Source organism: Dipodomys merriami, unplaced genomic scaffold (genome assembly GCF_024711535.1).
Source record: "Dipodomys merriami isolate MVZ:Mamm:240054 unplaced genomic scaffold, mDipMer1.0.p SCAF_102, whole genome shotgun sequence".
Classification (NCBI taxonomy): Eukaryota; Metazoa; Chordata; class Mammalia; order Rodentia; family Heteromyidae; genus Dipodomys; species Dipodomys merriami.
The window spans coordinates 1,556,708-1,578,698 of record NW_027202294.1 but is presented as its reverse complement, the minus strand read 5'-3'; the positions used below and the strand labels follow the sequence as shown (position 1 = coordinate 1,578,698).

At 45.8% G+C, this 21,991-nt stretch overlaps 1 protein-coding gene and 1 pseudogene across 1 annotated transcript in view; one reads left to right on the top strand and one right to left on the bottom strand.

The window, feature by feature from the left end:
* Positions 1-8,333, top strand: part of As3mt (arsenite methyltransferase) — a 29,305-nt gene extending 20,972 nt beyond the window's left edge. The window contains exon 11 of the mRNA XM_069994327.1: positions 7,765-8,333. Within this exon, the coding sequence (XP_069850428.1) occupies positions 7,765-7,872 (108 nt within the window). The 3' untranslated portion in view covers positions 7,873-8,333. The remainder of the gene's footprint in view (positions 1-7,764) is intronic.
* Positions 8,334-13,905: 5,572 nt separating this feature from the next.
* Positions 13,906-14,363, bottom strand: LOC138807794 (large ribosomal subunit protein uL23 pseudogene; annotated as a pseudogene).
* Positions 14,364-21,991: the final 7,628 nt, after the last annotated feature.

The following is a 21,991-nucleotide window of genomic DNA, read 5'->3' as shown; positions in this document are numbered from 1 at the left end:
TTTTTTTTTTGCTGGCTTTGTCTGTTTATGTGGTGCTAGGGAATGAACCCAGGGCCACCTTCCCAGCCCCTCCTTGAGACTCTTATCTCCAATAAATCACTCACAAAACTGGAAGTGGTGTTGTGGCTCAAGTGGTAGAGTGCTAGCCTTGAGCTGAAGAGCTGAGGGACAAAGCCCAGGTCGAGTTTAAGCCCTATGACCAACAAAAAGCAAAAACAAAAAACTCAAGGACAGCATTCAGGTCCTGAGTTCAAGTTCCAGGACTGACACACACACACACACACACACACACACACACACACACACACACACACACACACACACACACACACACACACACACACACACACACACACAGAGTAAAGTATATAGAAACTTGTTCTGGAACAACCCAGCCCTAGCTTGTAAGGACTCATACTAATGAAGAGGAGGCAGACAGATGGAGGTTTGCAGGAGGTACAGTTTATTGGGAGATGTCCTAATGACTTAATCCTAGCTGAAATGGATCCATTTCCCTTTTGGCTGTGTCATCTACTGCGCAGGAGGCTTGGGGTATGCTTCCTATTAGAGCGGCTGTGGTGAAGTGGGCATCCTTTAGAGATAGGACCACCTGATTGTCACCAGCGAGCTCTCTATTCATGGCTCTGCCTGTGGTAGGGCGTTCAACAGAAACTTCTGTCTAAAGCGGTATGTCTAGTTTCAGCTCCCTTCCGGATCTGAGACCGCCAAACAGAGGTGCTCTTATTCTTGTTTTTGCCAGAGAGCCCAGCCATGCCATCTTCTGCACATCTAACTGCATTGGCAAGCCTGGCAGAGAGGTGCCCAAGGCCTGCCCTTGAGTTGTCCCTACTCAAGCCTGTGATATCTTACTCCAGGAGGGATGTAGAAGTTTTGTACTTTGTCCTATATAATGCCTGGAATGGAGTGGCTCTTATCTGGCCAGATCACGATAGGAATTTCCTGGATGGTCCAAGGCCTTGGAGTTCTTTGGAGTCAACAGCTCATCCTTATGCAAGGAGAGGTGCAGGCATCCTATTGTTCATATACGAGTGTGTGTGTGTGTGTGTGTGTGTGCATGCGTGCTCATGCACACGTACACACAATCCTGGGGCTTGAATTCAGGACCTTAGCACTGTCCCTGAGCTTCTTTTGTTCAAGACTAGCAATCTACCACTTGAGTCACAGTACCATTATGGGCTTTTTTGTTTTACTTTGTTTTTAGTTGGTTTGAGTTTTGAACTCAGGACCTAGACATTATCCCTGAGCTGTTTTGCTCAAGGCCAGCCCTCTACCACTTGGAGCCACAGCTCCATTTCTGATTTTCTAGTGGTTAATTGGAGATAAGTGTCTCATGGGGACTCTTCTGGCTGAGCTGGCTTCTAACTATGATTCTCAGGTCTCAGCCTTCTGAGTAGTTAGGATTATAAGCATGAGCCATCAGCACCCAGAGCTACTGTATCTTGAAACACATTAATTTTCAAAGTTAGCAAGACATTATTGATATAATAGAACAAGATATTGTTGTCAGGTGAATCATCCCAGAAGCCACATTTTAAAATATAGAATTATTGGAGTCTTTATTTATACAGTTAACAGGCTACAGGCTGCAACACACAAATACACATAACATGATAAAGAGGAGAGAAATAACAAAAATAATACCAACAAGCCAATTCAGCTATTGGGACGCCATGATGAGTGGAGACAAGCCAGGAGACAGGACACAGGACATGATCGCAGAGACACACACGGCATGGCCTCTGGCAGCTAGGCTGGTCCAGGCCTAAAATAGATGGGCGCAGGGGCAGGCCCTCAGGAAATTCCCAGTCCTAGGCCCTAGACTGACAGATTCAGTAACATATCAGCCAAGTGCCTGCTCCTGCCTCCCAGGGTCTGGGCATACCCATTACCTGGGAGACAGGTGATTGGGGGGGCTTTCCCCCAGCATGAAGACAAGATGCCAGACCCTACAATCCACCATGTGGCCAAAATGGCTCCGGCCAGACCTGACCTCCTTTCCGTAGCAGACAGAGGTGTGACAGATAAGGACTGGGCAGATACCCCTGACGCAGACCTGCCTTCTCTTCTAACCTGAGAGAGAACTGGTCTTGTGAGTCCAGTGTGAAGGATTGCTGAGAGAGGCATTAGCAAAGGGTAATAACTAGTTAGGTAATATGCACACAGCCAATGGAAGATGTAACTTTGTCCACTGGTCAAAGTCAGGCATCAACATTTACATAGGAGGTAACACCTTATTTCACTTCCAGTAACCACTGATGATTCTCCAAGGTTTTCGTTTATTTGTTTGCTTGTTTTGCCAGGCCTGGGGCTTGAACTCAGGCTGGGGCACTGTCCCTGAGCTTGTTTTGCTCAAGGCTAGCACTCTACCATTTGACCCACAGGGCTACTTCTGGCTTTTTCTGTTTACGTGGTACTGAGGAATTGAACCCAGGGCTTCATGCATGTGAGGCAAGCACTCTACTACTGATCCACATTTCCAGCCCTCATTCTCCAAGGTGGACATGGCTATGGGAGGTACTGTGAGCAGGCAGAAAATCCCAACCTGCTCTAATTCTTTCATCATCTGTTTAATCTCCCTATGTCAACTTGACAGTTTAACCTGACTGCAGTTTATTATGTGCCCAGATGCAAAAGGCTAACAGGGCACCATTTTGCTGCTTCTCGTAAATACCACCTCAGTTACTAGAACCTTGAGTCCAAATTCTTCCACAAAGTCTTTCCTAATAGAATATCCATCCTGCCAACGGCCTCAAGGCCTGAGATGAATACCAACAATGGCTCGAGGCATTCTTGCAATTCCTGGGTGCAATAATGCATAGGTGGCTTGTTGGTCCCAGTTCATATCAGTTGGAAATTGCCCTGTAACCTAGGTTGCCATGTATTGGTGTACATTTGGTGCCCAGAACTACCAGAGAGATGTCTTTCCCTTGTTCTGAGGGGACAATGAGGCCTCTGATCCTCCCATAACTGCCACTGTGGAGCTCTCCCCAAACCTGAAAGGGGCAGGAGGAACCCTTCCCATTTTACCAGTAATGCCAGAGGAAAGAAATTCCTAATCTTCCATTGTTCCACTTAAGATCCTTCTAGAAGGCCATCGTGATTACAGTAGATTATCTTCTCAGTGGGAGTGCTAGCACAAAGCAAATTTTGTCACAGCTGCTTTATAGTTATTATCTTAACCAGCCCTCAATTTCTTTTCTCCCCTCAATTTTATTTGTCCTTTTCTCTTGTCAGACTAATATGATCTCCTTGGATGTGGTACACATAGTGGAGGTGGTGTTTAAGATGTATGGTACTAATACCCATTCTCTCTCTCTCTCTCTCTCTCTCTCTCTCTCTCTCTCTCTCTCTCTCTCTCTCTCTCTCTCTCTCTCTCTCTCTCTCTTTCTTTCTCTCTCACTTGGCCAGTCATGGGGCTTGAACTCTGGGCGTAGGCACTGTTCCTCAACTCTTCAGCTCAAGGCAAACACTCAACCACTTGAGCCACTTACGGTTTTCTGGTGGTTTTCTGGCTTTGAACAGTGATCCTCAGATCTCAGCCTCCTGAGTAGCTAGGATTACTAGCATGAGCCACCAGTGCCTGGCTCCATTTTCTTTATTTCTACCAGAGAATTGCTCCCCTTTCCTCTCCCCTGGTCCCAGTATCTCACTATCCAGGCAGGCAGACTCACACAGTGGTTTTGGCAGTATCTAGCAATTCTACGAGAGTATAGTTCCAGATGGACATAATTTCCTCAGTGGGTGGCCCTACTCCTGCACCTGCATGTGCTGTGCCTTCATCTTGGCATTAGAGTTGGTGGGGTGGGAAAGCCAGGCTCATAGGCAAAGGGGTCCTTGTCCTCTGTCATGATCTTCTTAGTCTCATCCTCTCCTCCCAGGAATTCTAATTCTTTGCCTTCCAATCTGATTTTGTGAGAATCTCTTACACTTTTCCTTTACTAAAAGCAGCAAGCTAGGGGCCTCAAATTTTCATCTCAGTTTCCCATTTTCTTAGCTAGGTTACAGGCCATTTTCTCAGTAAGGTTACAGGCTAAGAGATGGGTTGCAGGCAGATACTATCTCGTCCATGTTGTAACTCTTCTTCGGATTTCTTCATTTCTCCCATCTGCAGACTTCTGGACTTCAGAATGAAGCAGCTGTGTGTCCTAGAAATCTAACCTTGTGCTCTGGGAGGAGGGCCTTGCTTATCTCTTTTATGGAAAGCTTTTGTGATAAACCCTAGCACACTGATAGTCCAGGAACCACACACGTTTGTCTTCTATCACTGCTGCAGTGCAGGAATGGATGGTAGGATGGTATTGCTTCTTTTTTTGGGGGGGGGGGGGTCGTGGGGCTTGAACTCTGGGCCTGGGTGCTGTCTCTGCACTCTTCAGCTCAAGGCAAGCACTCTACCGCTTGAGCCACAGCGCCACTTCTGGTTTTCTGGTGGTTTATTGGAGATAAGAGTCTCATGGACTTTCCTGCCCCGGCTGAGTTTGAACCCAGATCCTCAGATCTCAGCCTCCTGAATAGCTAGGATTATAGGTGTGAGCCACTAGCGCCCGGCTGGTACTGCTTCTTACTGTGAATTTACTCTTTCCTCTTCCTTCTCCTCTTCTTCCTCATCCTCTCTTCCTTTTCCTCTCACCCTGTTCCTTCTTCTTTTGTGTCCATCCTGGGTCTTTAACTCAGGGACTGGGGGCTTTAGCTAGCATTCTACCACTTAAGCCACAGCTCTACTTTTGGATTTTTGGTGGTTAATTGGAGATAAGAGTCAGACTTGGTGCCCAGACTGCCTTCAAACCTCGATCCCTACATCTCCCTTGGTTTTTTTTATTTACTTTTTTTTTTATTTTCTTTTTTGGTACTGGGGACGGAACCCAGGATGTTGCACATGATAGGCAAGTGATTTGCCACTGAGCCTACTTGATCCCTACGTCTCAACCTCCTAAGGAGCTAGAATTTTACAGTGTGAGCCACTGGTGACTGGCTTCTTTCACTTCTTTTTAATCCTGACAGGAAAAGTGCATTTTGCTATTAAGAGTTTCATTATGACAACACCACAACATCTGAAATGATGCACACAGGATTTAGCTATGGACTGTCTGGTTTGGGATAATAACAATGACAGCAGGGGCTGGGAAGGTGGCTCAGTGGTAGAGCGCTTGCCTTGCATGCACGAGGCTCTGGGTTCGATTCCTCAGCACCATATAAGCAGAAAAAGCCAGAAGTGGTGCTGTGGCTCAAGTGGTAGAGTGCTCTCCTTGAGCTGAAGAGCTGAGGGACAGCGCCCAGGCCCAGAGTTCCGGCCCTGCGTCCGACCAAAAAAACAAAAATGAACAACAACAACAAAAAAAACAATGACAGTAATAATACATACTATCTAGCCAGGTGTGGTGGCTCCTGCCTGTAATTCAAACTACTCAGGAGACTGAGATCTGAGGATCTTGGTTCAAAGCTATCCTGGGCAAGAAAGTTCGTGAGACTCTTAATCTCCAATTAAACACTCAGAAAACTGGAAGTGGCATTGTGGCTGAAGTGGTAGAGCACTAGCCTTGAGCTGAATAGCTGAGGGACAGTGCCCAGGTCTAGAGTTCAAGCCCCACAACTGACAAACGAAACAAACACATAATACCAATAATATAGAGTGGCTAACTCATGGGACATTAATATGTTCAAGACACAGCATAGCAATGTCGTTCTCACAATAGCGTTAATTATCCTCATTTTGCAAAGAAACTAAGGCCTAGAGAATTTGATTTATTAATCCAAGGTCAATCAGCTGCAAAAGGCTGACTGAGAACTCCCATTCTCTTCTAGAGCTGCTGTTTTTAAATCAGAATGCTACTCTGCTTCCACACACAGTTTGCACAGAATCTCAGGGCAGTGGTGCTGGGAGGGATGGCCTCCACGCTTTGGAGGTGTTTTAGGGCTAAGAACATGCACTGAGAAAAAAGTCTTTCCTAATTTGTAGACAGGCCATTGAATTGGAAGAAGAGAGAGGTAAATGCTTTTTTTCTGGGTGAAAAAATAGAGGAGACTCTTTCTCCCAGGAGCTCCAATGCCTGTAGGGGAAGAAATAAAATGGACACAAGGGCCCAGCAGTGGCAACCAGCACAGCAGCTCTCTTCCAGGCTTGGAGAGCCCTACCAGGTGCCAGGCTGCATAGAGAATACACAGGACGAGGCCCACCTTTTCATTTTATTATCTTATTTCTTTGTGTGCTGATATTGGGGCTTGAACTCAGGGCCTTGCATTTTCACTTAGATTTTCTGCTTAAGGGTGACCCTCTACCATTTGAGACACTCCTCTACTTGCAGCTTTTTAAAAAATTTTTTTAAATTTTTTATTTTTTAAACTAGGGCTGAGAACGGAACCCAGGGCCTTGGGCGCGCCAGGCGGGCGCCCTTCCGCTGGGCTAAACCCCCAGCGCCTACTTGCAGCTTTTTGGTGGTTAATTGGAGAGAAGAGTCACATGGACTTGTCTGTCCCAGTCGGTTTCTAACTTTGATTCTCACATCTCAGCCTCTTGAGTAGCCAGGATTATAGGTATGAGCCACCCGTGCCCAGCAGACCTTTTTATTTCAGAAAGGTGGCAACTGACGGTTAATTACTTCAGTAACTGTTTCACGATTGTCTTGTAACCTTCCAATTTGCAGTGTCTGTCAATAAATAGAGTGTACATTTGCATTGAATATATTTATTGTCATTACTTAAGGTGATTTGTTTATGCTCTTAGTTTTCTGTCTTTAAGCCTGTTCCCACTGCCCCCCCTCCCCGCCAAGGTTTGCATTGGAAGAATCTTATTTGGAGACCTACCTGTAACACTAGCTACTCAGGAGACAGATCTGAGGATCGTGGTTCAAAGTCAGCTCAGGCAGGAAAGTCCATGATACTCTTCTCTCTAACCAGCAAAAAGACAGAAATGGAGCTGTGGCTCAAGTGGTAGATTGCTAGCCTTGAGCAGTAAAACCAAAGGACAGCACCCACATCCTGAGTTCAAGCCCCATTATCAGCACACACACAAAAAGAGGAGGACTAATAATAAAGACTGCCCTTTTAGCCGGGCGCTGGTGGCTCACGCCTGTAATCCTAGCTACTCAGGAGGCTGAGATCTGAGGATCGCGGTTCAAAGCCAGCCCGGGCAGGAGAGACCGTGAGACTCCTATCTCCAATAAACCACCAGAAAACCGGAAGTGGCGCTGTAGCTCAAGTGGTAGAACGCTCGCCTTGAGCTGAAGAGCTGAGGGACAGCGCCCAGGCCCAGAGTTCAAGCCCCACGACCGACAAAAAAAAAAAAAAAAAAAAGACTGCCCTTTTGTGTCTGGGAAATTTCACTCAGACTGGCTATTGACAGTCTTTATATCTGCACATAATTGCTAAAGATGCTATCAGGACATAACTTCTTTATACATGTATTTCTGGGAATAGAAGTTTTAGCATTTAACCCAAAGGTCTAAGACACATACAAATGGAAATTTCACAAAATGAAACAACTGAGCAGAATCAGCTCTCTTGGCTAGGTAGAGACCACCTTTAAGAAGCTTAAATGAAATTTACCTTGACTGTAGTAATAATCTGATTAGAAGCTTCTGGAAGATAAGCTGTATTTATAGCAGAGTGACTGATGTGATTCCCAAGACCTTATAGAACTATATAATTTTAATCTCTCTTCTTGGGAAAGCAACCTAAATCAAATATTAGTCTTTGGGTCCCTTGAAACTCGTCTGATGTGTCTTTTCATTTGGGTTTGCCTTTTGACAGGTTCTTATCACAGATCCATTCAAGCTCGCAGCAGAATCTGATAACAGAAAGCCAAGCTGTGCACCTGATGTTGCTGGGGGCTGCTGCGGCAAGAAGAAAAGCTGCTAAATCTACAGCAGAAAAAGAGCTCACCACAAGTGGGCAGGGGGCTAAAAAATGAGGCATATATTTTTAAACCTGCACATACCCACAGCAAAGAGCAGAGAAATAAATGGGAAAGGGCACTGTATTAGAGTTCAATGATGAAAATAAGTGAGTGATTTTTTTTAAAGTCTCAATTAAAGGTTCATAGCAAATCCACCTAGACTAAGCAGCATTTTTTCCCCTTTAACTAGTTCAGAGTTCTTCTGCCACCTAGTGGTCAGGAGTGAATGTTTTAAACTTGGTGAAGAGGACCTAGAAGGCTTCAGAAATGAGTTCAACAGAAGCTCTCAGGAAAAACATCTCCCCTTTGACCTGTCTTATGATACCTTTTGGACTTTTCTCCACATTAACTCACTAAGCAAAACTCCTACTGAAATCATGCTACTCCTGTCAAAAGACTGCCCAAAAAAATGACTGTTTAAATACATACTTCTTTTCTTTTCTTTTCTTTTTTCTTGGTCGTGGGGCTTGAACTCTGCTGTCCCTGCGCTCTTCAGCTCAAGGCAAGTGCTCTGCTGCTTGAGCCACAGCCCCACTTCCTGTTTTCTGGTGGTTTATTGGAGATAAGAGTCTCGCGGACTTTCCTGCCTGGGCTGGCTTTGAACCACGATCCTCAGATCACGGTTACCACTTGAGCCTTTTTCTTGTTTTTCAATTAAATGAAGAAAATAAATGAATAATAAATTTCTTTGATCTCAGACCACTTGATGCTTGATGACATAATGACTCTCTGTGTTAAATTTTTAATTCTATCAGGACTAGGAACCTTGTGCTTTTTAAAAGAGGAGAACCAGGGCTGGGAATGTGGCTTAGTGGTAGAGTGCCTACTTAGCATGCATGAAGCCATGGGTTCAATTCCTCAGTACCACATAAACAGAAAAAGCTGGAAGTGGCACTGTGGCTCAAGTGGTAGAGTGCTAACTAACCTTGAGCAAAAGCAGCTCAGGGACAGTGCCCAGGCCGAGTTAAAGCCCTAGCACCAGAAATACATATATACATACTTAAAAAAAAGAGCTCCAGGGACCAGTGGCTACTAATCTTAGCTACTCAGGAGGCTGAGATCTGAGGATTGTGGTTTGAAGCCAGCCCATGCAGGAAAGACTCTTATCTCCAATAAACCACTCAGAAAAAGCTGGGAGTGGTGCTGTGGTTCAAATAGTAGAGCACTACCTTGAGCATAAACAGGCTCAAGGACAGGGCCTAAGCCTTGAGTTCAAGCCCCAGGACTGGCAAAAAAAGAAAAAAAATTAGGTTTTCCTCTTCTAACATAGCCTGGTTAAACTTCTAGGACTGTGTTAATTTCATTCTAGAAACCACACTTAAAGAAGGCTGAGAATATTAAAGTTCAGCAGTGATTAAATAACAAATGCTTGAAGAATTTGGGTGCTTGTCATGGTGCTAATCATTCAGGTTTTTTTATTTGTGTGTGTGTGTGTGTGTGTGTGTGTGTGTGTGTGTGTGTGTGTGTGTGTGTGTGTGTGTGTGTATGTATATGTGTATGTGAATTGGGGCTTGAACTCAAGCCCTGTGTACTGTCCCCTAGCTTTTTCACTCAAGGCTGGCATTCTATCACTTAAGCCACAGCTCCACTTCTGGCTTTTTGCTGGTTGATTGGAAATATGATCTCCTAATAAATTACACCATGTGCAAATCTGTATCTTTCTGATTGTTACCGGATTGTTTCAGAACAGGTTTCAAAATTGTGTGTGTGTGTGTGTGTGTGTGTGTGTGTGTGTGTGTGTGTGTGTGTGTGTGTGTGTGTGTGTGTGTGTGTGTGTGTGTAAAACATTAGAATGGATTCTAAGTAAGAAATTCTAAGATTTCCAACTAGGTTTGGCTGTAGACCCTGACTGCTATAGATGGAGGAAAAGGAGCAAGCAGTATCTTTTGGGCTGATCTAGAGTTCCTTGTCTGCCCAGATATAACCTCATGCTATGCTGGAACAGAACAGCTGAAATGGAACACACTGTGCTGTCATGAGGGCAAGATGGCTTGTTAGAACAGAGATGAGAGTTAGGTGCCAGTAGCTCATTAGCCTGTAATCTCAGGAGACTGAGATTTAGAGGATGGCTGTTCAAGGCCAGCCTAAGGCAGAAAAAATCTGTAATAGTCTATCTCCAATAAACTGACAAAAAGCAGGGCTAGGGCATGACTTAAGTAGTACAGTGCCATTTGTGAGCAAGCAAGCTAAGTGACAGCCCAACTTTCAAGCCCTGGTACCAGGAGAAAACTTCTATCTTAAGAGTGAGTGATGGGGCTGGGAAGGTGGCTCAGTGGTAGAGCGCTTGCCTTGCATGCCTGAGGCCCTGGGTTCGATTCCTCAGCGCCACATAAGCAAAAAGAAAAAAACCAAAAGTGGCACTGTGGCTTAAGTGGTAGAGCGCTAGCCTTGAGCTGAAGAGCTGAGGAACAGCACCCAGGCCCAGAGTTCAGGCCCCAGGACTGGACCAAAAAAAAAAAAAAAGAGTGAGTGATGATGAAGAAAAACCCGATGCCAAACTACAGTACTTTTCCTTCTTTGGCTTCACCACCATTATTCTGGCTTTGTGAAAATGATTAGCCATCTCTGCGCCTCTGAGTGGCCATTGGTGTGAAGCTCTTTGAAAGGGCACCTAGCACATCAAGCAGGTGGTATCCAGGCCAGCTACCCACCTGCCTTTGCTGCCAGAGCCAGGCTCAGCCAAGCTGCAGGTGGCTCTGCAGACAGGATATAACGTGCCCCAACATTTTGTCAGGATATTTTTCAAATCTACAGAACATACAGACTATACAGACTTGCAATCACTTCCTGTACCCACCCACTAGAACACAGTTGTTGACCTTTTTTTTTTTTTTTTTGTCAATTATGGGGCTTGAACTCTGGGTCTGGGCGCTGTCCCTGAGCTCTTCAGTTCAAGGTGAGAACTCTACCACTTGAACCACAGAGCCACTTCCAGTTTTCTGGTGGTTAATTGTAGATATGAGTCTCACAGAGTTTCCTGCCTGGGCTGGCTTTGAACTGCAATCCTCAGATCTCAATCTCCTGGGTAGCTAGGATTACAGGCATGAGCCACTGGAGCCCAGCAGCTGTTAATCTTTTACCATCATCCAATAGATTTGATCACTGCACTTACAAGGAAGAAAACCATATAAACTCTCCCAAAAGACATGGAACATAGTTTAAAGACCAATTATTTAAGTATTGTATTAAGGACAGTATTTTATTTCTTTCTCTCTCTTTCTCTCTCTTTTTATTGTCGGTGGTGGGGCTTGAACTCTGGGCTTGGGTGCTGTCCCTGCGCTCTTTAGCTCAAGGCGAGCACTCTACCACTTGAGCCACAGTACCACTTCCAGTTTTCTGGTGGTTTATTGGAGATAAGAGTCTCACGGACTTTCCTTCCCGGGCTGGCTTTGAACCTCAATCCTCAGATCTCAGCCTCCTGAGTAGCTAGGATTACAGGCGTGAGCCACCAGTGCCCGGCAAGGCAGTATTTTAAGCTCTTCATTATTGCAGTGGAAGAATTGTTGTTGTTGTTGTTATTGCCAGTCCTGGGGCTTGAACTCAGGGCCTGGGCACCATCCCTGAGCTTTTTTGCTCAAGGCTAGCACTCTACCACTTGAGCCACAGTGCCACTTCTGGCTTTTTCTGTATATGGGGTACTGAGGAATCGAACCTAGGGCTTCATGTATGCTAGCCAAGCACTCTACCCCTAAGCCACCTTCCCAGCCCCAGAAAAAATATTTAGAAATCAGTGGGAGCATACAGAAGAAGCTCAGATTTCTGTCTGAGGGAGGTCTTACCCCACCTTCACACCTAGTGGAGACCATGAGCAACAGCACTGGCTCTCCCCAGTGACCCTCACCTGGATGGGATGGCCCAGAGGAAGCAGCATCCAAAGGCACCACACATTCTACCCCTTAGGTTGGAAATTCTACTCCTGGAGTCTGGTAAAGGATGAGGATCTAGTCTGGGAAGGTGGCTCAGTGGTAGAGCGCATGCCTTGCATGCATGAGGCCCTGGGTTCGATTCCTCAGCACCACATAAGCAAAAAGAAATAAAGCCGGAAGTGGTGCTGTGGCTCAAGTGGTAGAGCGCTAGCCTTGAGCTGAAGAGCTGAGGGACAGCGCCCAGGCCCAGAGTTCAGGCCCCATGACTGGACCCCCAAAAAAAAAAAAAGGATGAGGATCTATCTGCTTCCTCTGCTTCCTCTTTCATTTGCTCACTAAATTGCAATGAACCATCTCCTGTGTACCAGGGGCTGGCTGCTAAAATGGAGTGTGATAAACCCTACTGACCAATGGGATCTAAACGGCCCCACCTGCTTTCTAAACATTGTTAACACCTGTTCTAACATTAGTGATTTGTCAAATATCTCCCATGTGGCTCCAAAGGTTCTTCGTAGACCTGGTCCTAGGAAGCAGGGGGAGATCTCATTAGATTAAAAGTGAACTCTTTTTTTTCTTTGCAGATTTGAAACTGGAATTACACCCTATCCTAATCATAGTGCAAGACTTGTGTTTTACTGCTTTGATCCTGTCCATGTGCTCACCGACCTTGTGATTCCTCCCAGCCAATGGCAATGGTATGTGAATACAAGTTTTGCATTTACTTTCCTGCTGACTGAGCCTGAGCCCGGCTTGCCTCTAACCAACAACCATACCAACCTCCTTCCTCACTGGAACTGCAGGTCCTCCTTTCTGCTCAGCTTTGTGTGTGTGTGTGTGTGTGTGTGTGTGTGTGTGTGTGTGTGTGTGTGTGTGTGTGTGTGTGTGTGTGTGTGCATGCGTGCACAAATGCACACCCATGTGCTGGTCCTGGGGCTTGAACTCAGGTACAGGTACTGTCCTATAGCTGTATTGTTCAAAGCTGGTGCTCTATCACTCAAGCCACAGTTCGTTCCACTTCTGGCTTTTTGCTGGTTAATTGGAGGTAAGAGTCTCATGTACTTTTCTGCTATACTAGCTTCAAGTTGACATCCTCAGATCTCAGCCTCCTGAGTAGCTAGAATTACAGGTGTGAGCCCCCCAGCACCTGACTAGACTCTCCTAGCATGAGGCTATGCTGCTATGATAGGTATCAGGAGAGAGGAAAATGGATCTAAAGCCAAATCATTCGGTTCTGACATTGCTCTATGCCTTGTGTAGTAACCCAGTGCCTCATATTCACTCTCTAGAAACCAGAGAGAGTAAAAGGTAGAAGGGTAAGTCAGTGATGCTTTGGGTGCTTGAGAAGCCAAGCTAGAGTCTATTAATACACACACACACACACACACACACACACATATACCAATCCTAGGGCTTGAACCCAGAACCCCACACTATTGCTTGGCTTCCCTCCCCCCCCCTTATAGCTGGCACGTTTCCACTTGAACCACTCCTCTAGTCAGGCATTTTGCTCATTAATTGAAAATGGAATCTCATAGACTTTTTTTTTGTCAGTCGTGGGGCTTGAACTCTGGGCGTTGGCGCTGTCCCTCAGCTCTTTAGCTCAAGGCGAGCACTCTACCACTTGAGCCACAGCGCCACTTCCAGTTTTCTAGTGGTTTATTGGAGGTAAGAATCTCATGGACTTTCCTGCCTGGGGTGGCTTTGAACCGCGATCCTCAGATGTCAGCCTCCTGAGTAAGTAGGATTACAGGTGTGAGCCACCGGCGCCCAGCTTCTCATGGACTTTTTGACCCATGCAGGCTTTGAATTGCGATTCCTCGGGTCTCAGCTTCCTGAGTTGCTAGGATTATAAGTATGAATCACAAGCACCTAGCAAGCAGGACTTCTTTTCGGAAGTGGCTTTGCTAAACAAGTAATTGGTGATAAAGAGCATTGTGTCCATTGTGGGATTGCCTTGAATGCTCTGAGTTCCTTCCAGAGTTAGAAACAAATATATGGGTCCAGAGTTGGTAGAGATCACTCAGAGTGTTTTACACAATTTGTGAATGAGACATCGATGTTTATAAATCAGAAGGCTTTTTTTGTGGAGGGGGGGAACTGTATATTTATAATTAGCCATCTGGATTCAGTTTAGATGATTCCAATGTTGTTGGCAACATCTAAAGCTTCATAATCAGGAGCCAGTTGAACATGTGCCTTCTTCTCTCCATCAGGTCTGATCAGGGTATTGACCTTGGCCACATCAAGGTCATAGAGCTTCTTCACAGCCTCTTTGATCTGATGCTTGCTGGCCTTGACGTCCACAATGAACACAAGTGTGTTGTTGTCTTCTATGTTCTTCCTGGCTGACTCACTGATCAGGGGGAGCTTGGTGATGGCATAGGGGTCAAGCTTGTTTCTCCTGGGAGCACTCTTCTGAGGGTATTTGGGCTGTCTTTGGAGCCACAGCATCTTGGGTTGCCCAAAGGTGTGTGAAGTGCGTATCTTCTTCTTTTTGTGGCTGTGGATACCTTTCTTGGCCTTCAAAGCCTGTCCTTGGCTTCGGCTTTAGGAGGAGCAGGAGCTCCCTTCTTCGATTTCAGCGCCATCTTGGTGAAAAAGGAATCAGAAGGCTTTTATTTAACACCCACCCGCACATCCACTGGAGATTGAATAGAGGGCCTCCATGTGCTCAACCACTTGAGCCAAGCCCCCTAATTCTTTTGCTAGTATTCTGGTTTTGAAATAGGGCCTCAATAACTTCACCTGGACTAACCTTGAACCACACTGAACCATGACCCTCCTGCCTCCTGAGTAGCTGGGATTACAGGGATGAACTATCAGGCCCTGATAGAAGGTTTTACATAAAAGATGAAATATTGGCAGTGGCACACACGTTGGCCTTGAAGTTCTGTGCAGGTGTATTGTTGAGTAGGGGCTTTCCCTAGACAGGGCAGGTCCCTTTTAGGTAGTGTGCCACCATCCCCACCCACCCAATTTCCATGATCCCTATAAAATTTGGAGTTTGTGATCATCTATTTATTTACTTATTTATATATTTATTTTGGATTCATTTAGTTTCTGTGTCAGGACTAGAGTTGTTTCATCCAAGTTACAAGTTTCCCACTGAAGTGCAATGGTTAGTGAGTGAATGGCCTGATCTATGATGTCAACATATGTTTAATTCATTACAAGCAATGGCCAAGAAGAGCAGGCAGAGCGCTGCAGGGAGACTTACAGGAGGCCACCAGGATGCGGTTGCTGCTTATGGTGATTTGACATCTAACTCAGAGCCTAATTGGGGGGTGGGGGGGCTTAAAGGGCCCCAGGCAGTTCAGCCTCTGTTCCCTGAGCTCACAAGCTTTCCTCACACCCTTCCCTTTGTGAATATCCAATGCACTTCCTCCAGGATGCTAGACTCCAAATGTCAAGTGCCAGGGGGAGAGATTTGCACAGCAAGCACAGGATGACTTGTGTGGCTCCCAGACCTACGAGTTCATCTTTTATTTACTGCCTTTTATTTTCTCTTTTTCAATTAACCTTACAATTCCTTTCAACTGGATGTGATGGAGGAAACTCTGTGGAGGAGGTGTTTTTATGTTTTTGCCTTTAAATAATGTAGCAGAAGCCCATGAAGTCAATGTCACCTTTTTAAAATAGTGATTTTTTTTTTCATGCATTACTCTGGGTGGATAGGAAGGCTGGCCAAGTATTCCAAGTTGTTTCTTAGCTTCAGAACATTCTCTTAGGCCTTCCTTCACAGAAAGGAGTTTGCAAATGTTAAGGAAGTGAAAACAAGGTTGGAGACGTGGCTCAGTTGGTGGAATGCCAGCCAATGAACAAAAGCATCAGGTACTGAGTTCGAGTCCTGCTCTTGGACCTAAAAAAAATAAAGGCGTAAAAACAGGATGAGTGGACGTCAATAATTTGCCTGCTGGGATTTCAATCTAGTGGCCACTATGCAGAGTTAGCTCTCCTAGGCTGTTGCATTACAGGCAGTGTGTTTGTGTTCTTTTCTATCTTTTTAAAATAATTTTTTTTTTGTCAGTCGTGGGGCTTGAACTCTGGGCCTGGGCGCTGTCCCTCAGCTCTTCAGCTCAAGGCGAGCGCTCTACCACTTGAGCTACCGTGCCACTTCCGGTTTTCTGGTGGTTTATTGGAGATAGGAGTCTCACAGTCTCTCCTGCCCAGGCTGGCTTTGAACTGCGATCCTCAGATCTCAGCCTCCTGAGTAGCTAGGATTACAGGCGTGAGCCACCAGTGCCCGGCCTAAAATAACTTTTTATTGAGACTAAGTGATTATATAAATTTCACAGTATTGTGAGATAGTGGTACTTAAAAGTCACAAACACATTTAACCTTCCCAAGGCAAATTGTAATTATCATGGTCTATAATGTTTGTGAATTCTATGAGCTTTGACAATACAACTATTCGTCCACATTGGGTGTTATGTACATTTCTTTCCTTTTGCTTAGTGTCAGCTGTTCCCTTTTCCCCTCTCATTCCCTCCCTCCCATAGCTGCCCTTGATTGCTTAGTTTGTGTTCATCAATGTCCAGTGCAGCGGATGGGCCCCTCTGTTGTATGGATTCCCTTGTTTCCCTTTGATTCTGTGTCCTCCTCCTGGCTTTCCTCAGATACACACACACACACACACACACACACACACACACACACACACACACACACACACACACACTCGTATGTATGTATGTATATATATATATATACACATATACATATATATCTGGTCAACAACATGGAGTCATTTAGAAATGGTATGACAAATTGAGTGGAGGTCCTTTGTTTCTCGAGTCCTGTTTACTTTGTCATATCTCCTTGCATTTTGGATTTAACACCCACATATCAGGGTGTGTTCTTTTCTGAGGAGCCTTGGAGGTCTGAGAAAAGGAGAGAATGACACACAGACAGACTAAGACCTCCTGAGCTGCCCTGTGGGAGCTCAGGAAGGACAGGAAGGACTGTGGAGGTTTGGAGTCCTGGCAGTTCCTAGGTCCTCACTGTAAGGGGACTAACAAGCCTCGAGAGGGTGAGGAGGGAGGAGAAGGAGGCAGAGCAGAAGGAGCAGTGCACCATATTAGCATGGTTCACTATAATTCGCATCCTTCGTGGACAGCTGAAGCCCCTGGGCTTGGGACTCCCGGGAAGGACAGTGCCAGGGAACTTGCAGTTTTCTCACAGCATCAAGAAGCTCCTTTTTTCCCTTTCTCTTCCTACCCTAGTAACCACATCTAGGAAATACCTAGAAAAAGGAGGGAAATAGGAAAGGCCTCTTGGACTAGCACGTTGGTAGTCTTGTTCACTTGTGAGAGATTCTCAATTTGCCCCCAAAGAGTTCTATGTATTTAGGGAAGTGGAGAGTGTTGCTTCAGAGGAATCTCTTCGTGAGTCAACAGATTTGATTCTAGGCAAGTTTGGGTGATGCTAGCATTTCCCTACTTCCTATTTTTCCTCTGATGATATTGTATTCTGATATAATTAAAGTGTTATCATTGGGGCCCAGATCTAGTAGTGCATGCCTGTAATCCCAGATGCTCAGGAGGTGAAGGCAGGAGGACCATATCCATATCCATTTGTGTAGAAGTATGACACCCAGCTGGGAATGTGGCTTAGTGGTAAAGTGCTTGCCTAGCATGCATGAAACCCTGGGTTCTAGTCTTCAATACCACATGAGCAGAAAAAGTCAGAAGTGGCGCTGTGGTAGAGTGCTAGCCTGGAGGAAAACAAGCTCAGAGATAATACCCTGAGTTCAGGCCCTGAGTTCAAGCCCCAGAACTGGAAAAAAATAAAAGGTTTCTGCTGACCACACATGGTACATGCCTGTAATCCAGCAGAAGGATGAAGTCTGAGGCGCACCTGGGCTACATAGTAAGGTGCTGTCTGGAAAGGAAAAAAAAAGACAAAAAGAAAAAGAAAACAAACTAGAAGAGAAGTGACGTCTCAAGTAGTGAAGCCCAAGCTTGAGAAAAGAGCTAAGGGACAAGTCCTGAGTTAGAGACACATGCGCCCTTCCTCCTTGCTAAGGAAAAACTCCTTGGCTTTGGAAGGTATCTAGATTGCCCTCTGTATTTTGAGTATACATGAACAATCCATGAACAATCCAATCCCACACAGACCACTCAGGATAAAGACCAGTCAGAACTGGCCTGTGTGAATTTGAGCTTGGTTTGTTTTCTATTATAATCTGTCTAAGAAGAACCTTTCTGAATTTTTTTTTTTTTTTTTTTGGTTGGTCATGGGGCCTGAACTCTGGGTCTGGGCGCTGTCCCTCGGCTCTTCAGCTCAAGGCAAGCGCTCTACCACTCAAGCCACAGCGCCATTTCCATGAATTTTGATTTTGATTTTTTTTGCCAGTCCCAGGGCTTGAACTCAGGGCCTGGGCACTGTCTCTGAGCTTCTTTTGCTGCAGGTTAGCACTCTACCATTTGAGCCACAGCACCACACTTGTGGCTTTTTCTGTGTATGTGGTACTGAGGCATCAAACCCAGGGCTTCATACATGCTAGTTAAACATTCTACCACTAAGCCACCTTTATATTTACAAAAACAAAACATTTTTATGAACTGGTTGTGCTCCAGTGGTAGAGTGCCAGCCTTGAGCAAGCCCCTCCCCCATCCCACCACAAGTAATATACCAACTAAAATATTAGTGGTACAAGGGGATTTTATTTTGGCATGTCCACACATGTGTATCTTGGTCAGACTCATGTCCTCTGTGGCTCTCTGCCCTTCCTTCCCTCTCCTTTCTGACATTTTTTTTTTTTTTGGGTCCGGTCGTGGGGCCTGAACTCTGGGCCTGGGCGCTGTCCCTCAGCTCTTCAGCTCAAGTCCAGCACTCTACCACTTGAGCCACAGTGCCACTTCTGGCTTTTTTTAATTTTCTGCTTATGTGGTGCTGAGGAATCGAACCCAGGGCCTTAAGCATGCAAGGTGAGCACGCTACCACTGAGCCAACTTCCCAGCCCTCCTTTCTGACATTTGAAGTCTTGCTGAATGCCACCCTTTCCCAACTGTCGTTGCTTTCCCTCAAATGCACAGGAAATGTGTGTGTGTCTGGCAGGCTCTCCTCCTTCTCCACCCTCCTATCCCCAAAAGTGTGGCTCAGCAAACAGAGCCTTCGCTATCCTCTCTCTTAAACATACTACAGCTACAGATTGGTTCCATTTCCTCCGTTCCTTTTCTTTTTGGTTCTAGGGTTTAAACTTGGCTTGTTGGGCAAACTGCTCTACCAGATAGAACCACTCCCAGCCCCTTTGTGCTTTATGAAGGCCTTGTGGGGTTTTTGTTTTTGTTTTTGCCTGTGTTAGCTTTGGATCACCCTGCTCTTGCCTCTGCCTTCTGAATTGCATACCCAGGTTGTTTGTTGAGATGTGGGTCTCACGAACTTTTTGGTTGTCCTTAAACCATGATCCTTCCAATTTCTGCCTCCTGAGTAACAAGTACCTGGATTACAGGCATGTGCCATCTCGCTCAGCCTCCATTTCCAATCAGCTGATGTTGAAAGAACATGTTTATATATAACTTCAAATATCCCTAAAAAATTCCAACTTTTTCTCTTGAAATTTCTTTTCTTCTTTCTTTCTTTCTTTCTTTTTTTTTTTTTTTGTTGGTCGTGGGGCCTGAACTCTGGGCCTGGACGCTGTCCCTCAGCACTTCAGCTCAAGTCTAGTGCTCTACCACTGAGCTACAGCACTACTTCTGGCTTTTTTCTGCAGTACTGAGGAATCGAACCCAGGGCCTCATGCATGCAAGGCAAGCACTCTACCACTAAGCCACCTTCCCAGCCTCTCCTGAAATTTCTATAAGGCTTTTTCTTTCTTTTCTTTTGGTTGTGGGGCTTGAACTCAGGGCCTAGGTGCTATCCCTGAGCCTCTTTGTACTCAAGGCTAGCACTCTACCACTTGAGCCACCATACCACTTCCAGTTTTTGAATAGTTAATTAGAGATAAGAGTCTCACAGGAACTTTTCTCCTTGGGCTGGCTTTGAATCGTGAGCCTTGTGATCCTCGGATCTCAGCCTCCTGAGTAGCTAGGATTACAGGCGTGAGCCACCAGCACCTGGCAAGGCTATGTTTTCTTGTTGTTGTCACTACAAGGGTGAGGCCTCATGCTTGCTAGACATGCTTGACTGTTGCTGTACCACTTGGGACATTGCTCAGCCTGGCTTTTTGCTGGTTATTTTGGAGATGGAGTGTCATGGCCTTTTCTGTCCAGATTGGCTTCTTTCTTTCTTTCTTCCTTCCTTCCTTCCTTTCTTTTTTTCTTTCTTTCTGTCAGTCGTGGGGCTTGAACTCTGGGTTTGGGCATTGTCTTTTGTGCTCTTCAGCTCAAGGCGAGCACTCTACCACTTGAGCCACAATATCACTTATGGTTTTCTAGTGGTTTATTGGAGATAAGAGTCTCTTGGATTTTCCTGCCCGGGCTGGCTTTGAATGGTGATTCTCAGATCTCAGCCTCCTCAGTAGCTGGGATTATAGGCATGAGCCACCAGCGCCCAGCTCCAGATTGGCTTTGAATTGAGATACACTTCTTCTCAGCCTCTTGAGTAGTTAAGATTATAGATGTGAGTCACTGACACCCAGCTTGACATGTCTGCATAGCAAGTCTGAGAATCTGTCTTTACCTGAACGAATTTTTCAAATATAGTAATATGAGAGTTGGGGCTAGACTAAAAATTCTTTTAGTTTTTTTTTTTTTTTTTTTTTGGTCAGTTGTGGATCTTGAATTCTGGGCCTGGGTACTGTCCCTCAGCTCTTCAGCTCAAGGCTAGTGTTCTACCACTTGAGCCACAGCACCACTTCAGGTTTTCTGAGTGGCTTATTGGAGATAAAGTCTCATGGACTTTCCTGCCTGGGCTGACTTTGAACTGCGATCCTCAGATCTCAGCCTCCTGAGTAGCTAGGATGACAGGCATGAGCCACCAGTGCCTAGCTCTTTTCTTTCTTTAACATGGTGTTTCGAATACCTACCATTGTCCTAGGTTTAATGATATGGCAGCAAATAAATTAGACAAAGTTCTTGGGATAAGAAAGATGATCAACCACAGAAATTATTTACATAGAATATTAAATGTGTAAGAGATCTTTATTTTGAAGAAAAATAGAGCAGAGATGAAGGATACACAGAGTATTTGTGCATTAAAAATAAGGTGGCCTTTTAGCAACACCTTGAGAGAAGCCTCCGCTGACATCTGGGAGAAGAGAGTCCCATGCACAGGAGACAAACAACAGTGCAAAGACTCAGGAGACAGCCCAGGGGACATCCTGGAGTGACTATGGAACAGCTGGCAGAGCAGCCTGGCTGGTCAGCTGGTAGTGAGGTTAGAGGGGTAAAGGTAAGGGCAAATCTGAGCCATAGAGGAGATTATAGCCACTTTGGCTTTTCATTGTCCCTGAGCCTCTTTGTGCTCAAAGCTAGCGCTCTACCATTTGAGCCTTAGCACTGCTTCCTGTTTTCTGGTGGTTAATTGGAGATAAGAGTCTCATGGACTTTCCTGCCCAGGCTAGCTTTGAACTGCTGTCCTCGGATCTCAGCTTCCTCAGTAGCTAGGATTACAGGCATGAGCCACTGGTGCCCGGCTGCTTTGGCTTTTATTGTGGTGAGATATGGAACCAAGAGAGGGATTGGAGCCAAAGAGGTAGAGATTCTGATTCCACTGGATTAAGAAGGGCAAGACACAGGTAAAATCGGAGATCAGTTTGGAGACCACTGCATTTATTTTGAAAGTTCACGGTACCAGAAATTAATCAGAAACACTTGATGTGTTTGCAAAAGCGGGGGTGGAGGGGGGTGGGGGGGAGCAAAGTGCTTATGGAACACAAAAAGGCGGAAACAATTATTTTTGGAATGCTCAACTTGTAAGAAAAACAACTGTGTGGTAGCTACTCTTGGCTTCCAGGCCCTTCCAGCTTTAATTCCGGCTTACACCTTCTGGGGTTTTCGCAGCCGACCTAGAAAGCACTGCAGGGTGTCCATGCGGCCGGGAGGTGGCGCCACGGGACCACGAGCCGCGGAAAGTGAAGCCTTGCAGCCCCGCCAGAATCCAGCAGCACAGCCCGCAGGTCCGCACCGGTGCTGGGGCTCCCCGAGGAGCGGTGCTCACTGGAAGAGGGGAAGGGGGCATGGTCACTACCCTGATTTCTTTTTGGGCTAGGAGTACCCGAAGCCGTCCTTATTCGGCTTCTGGAACTCTCAGAGGCCAGGAGGACGCAGTCTTT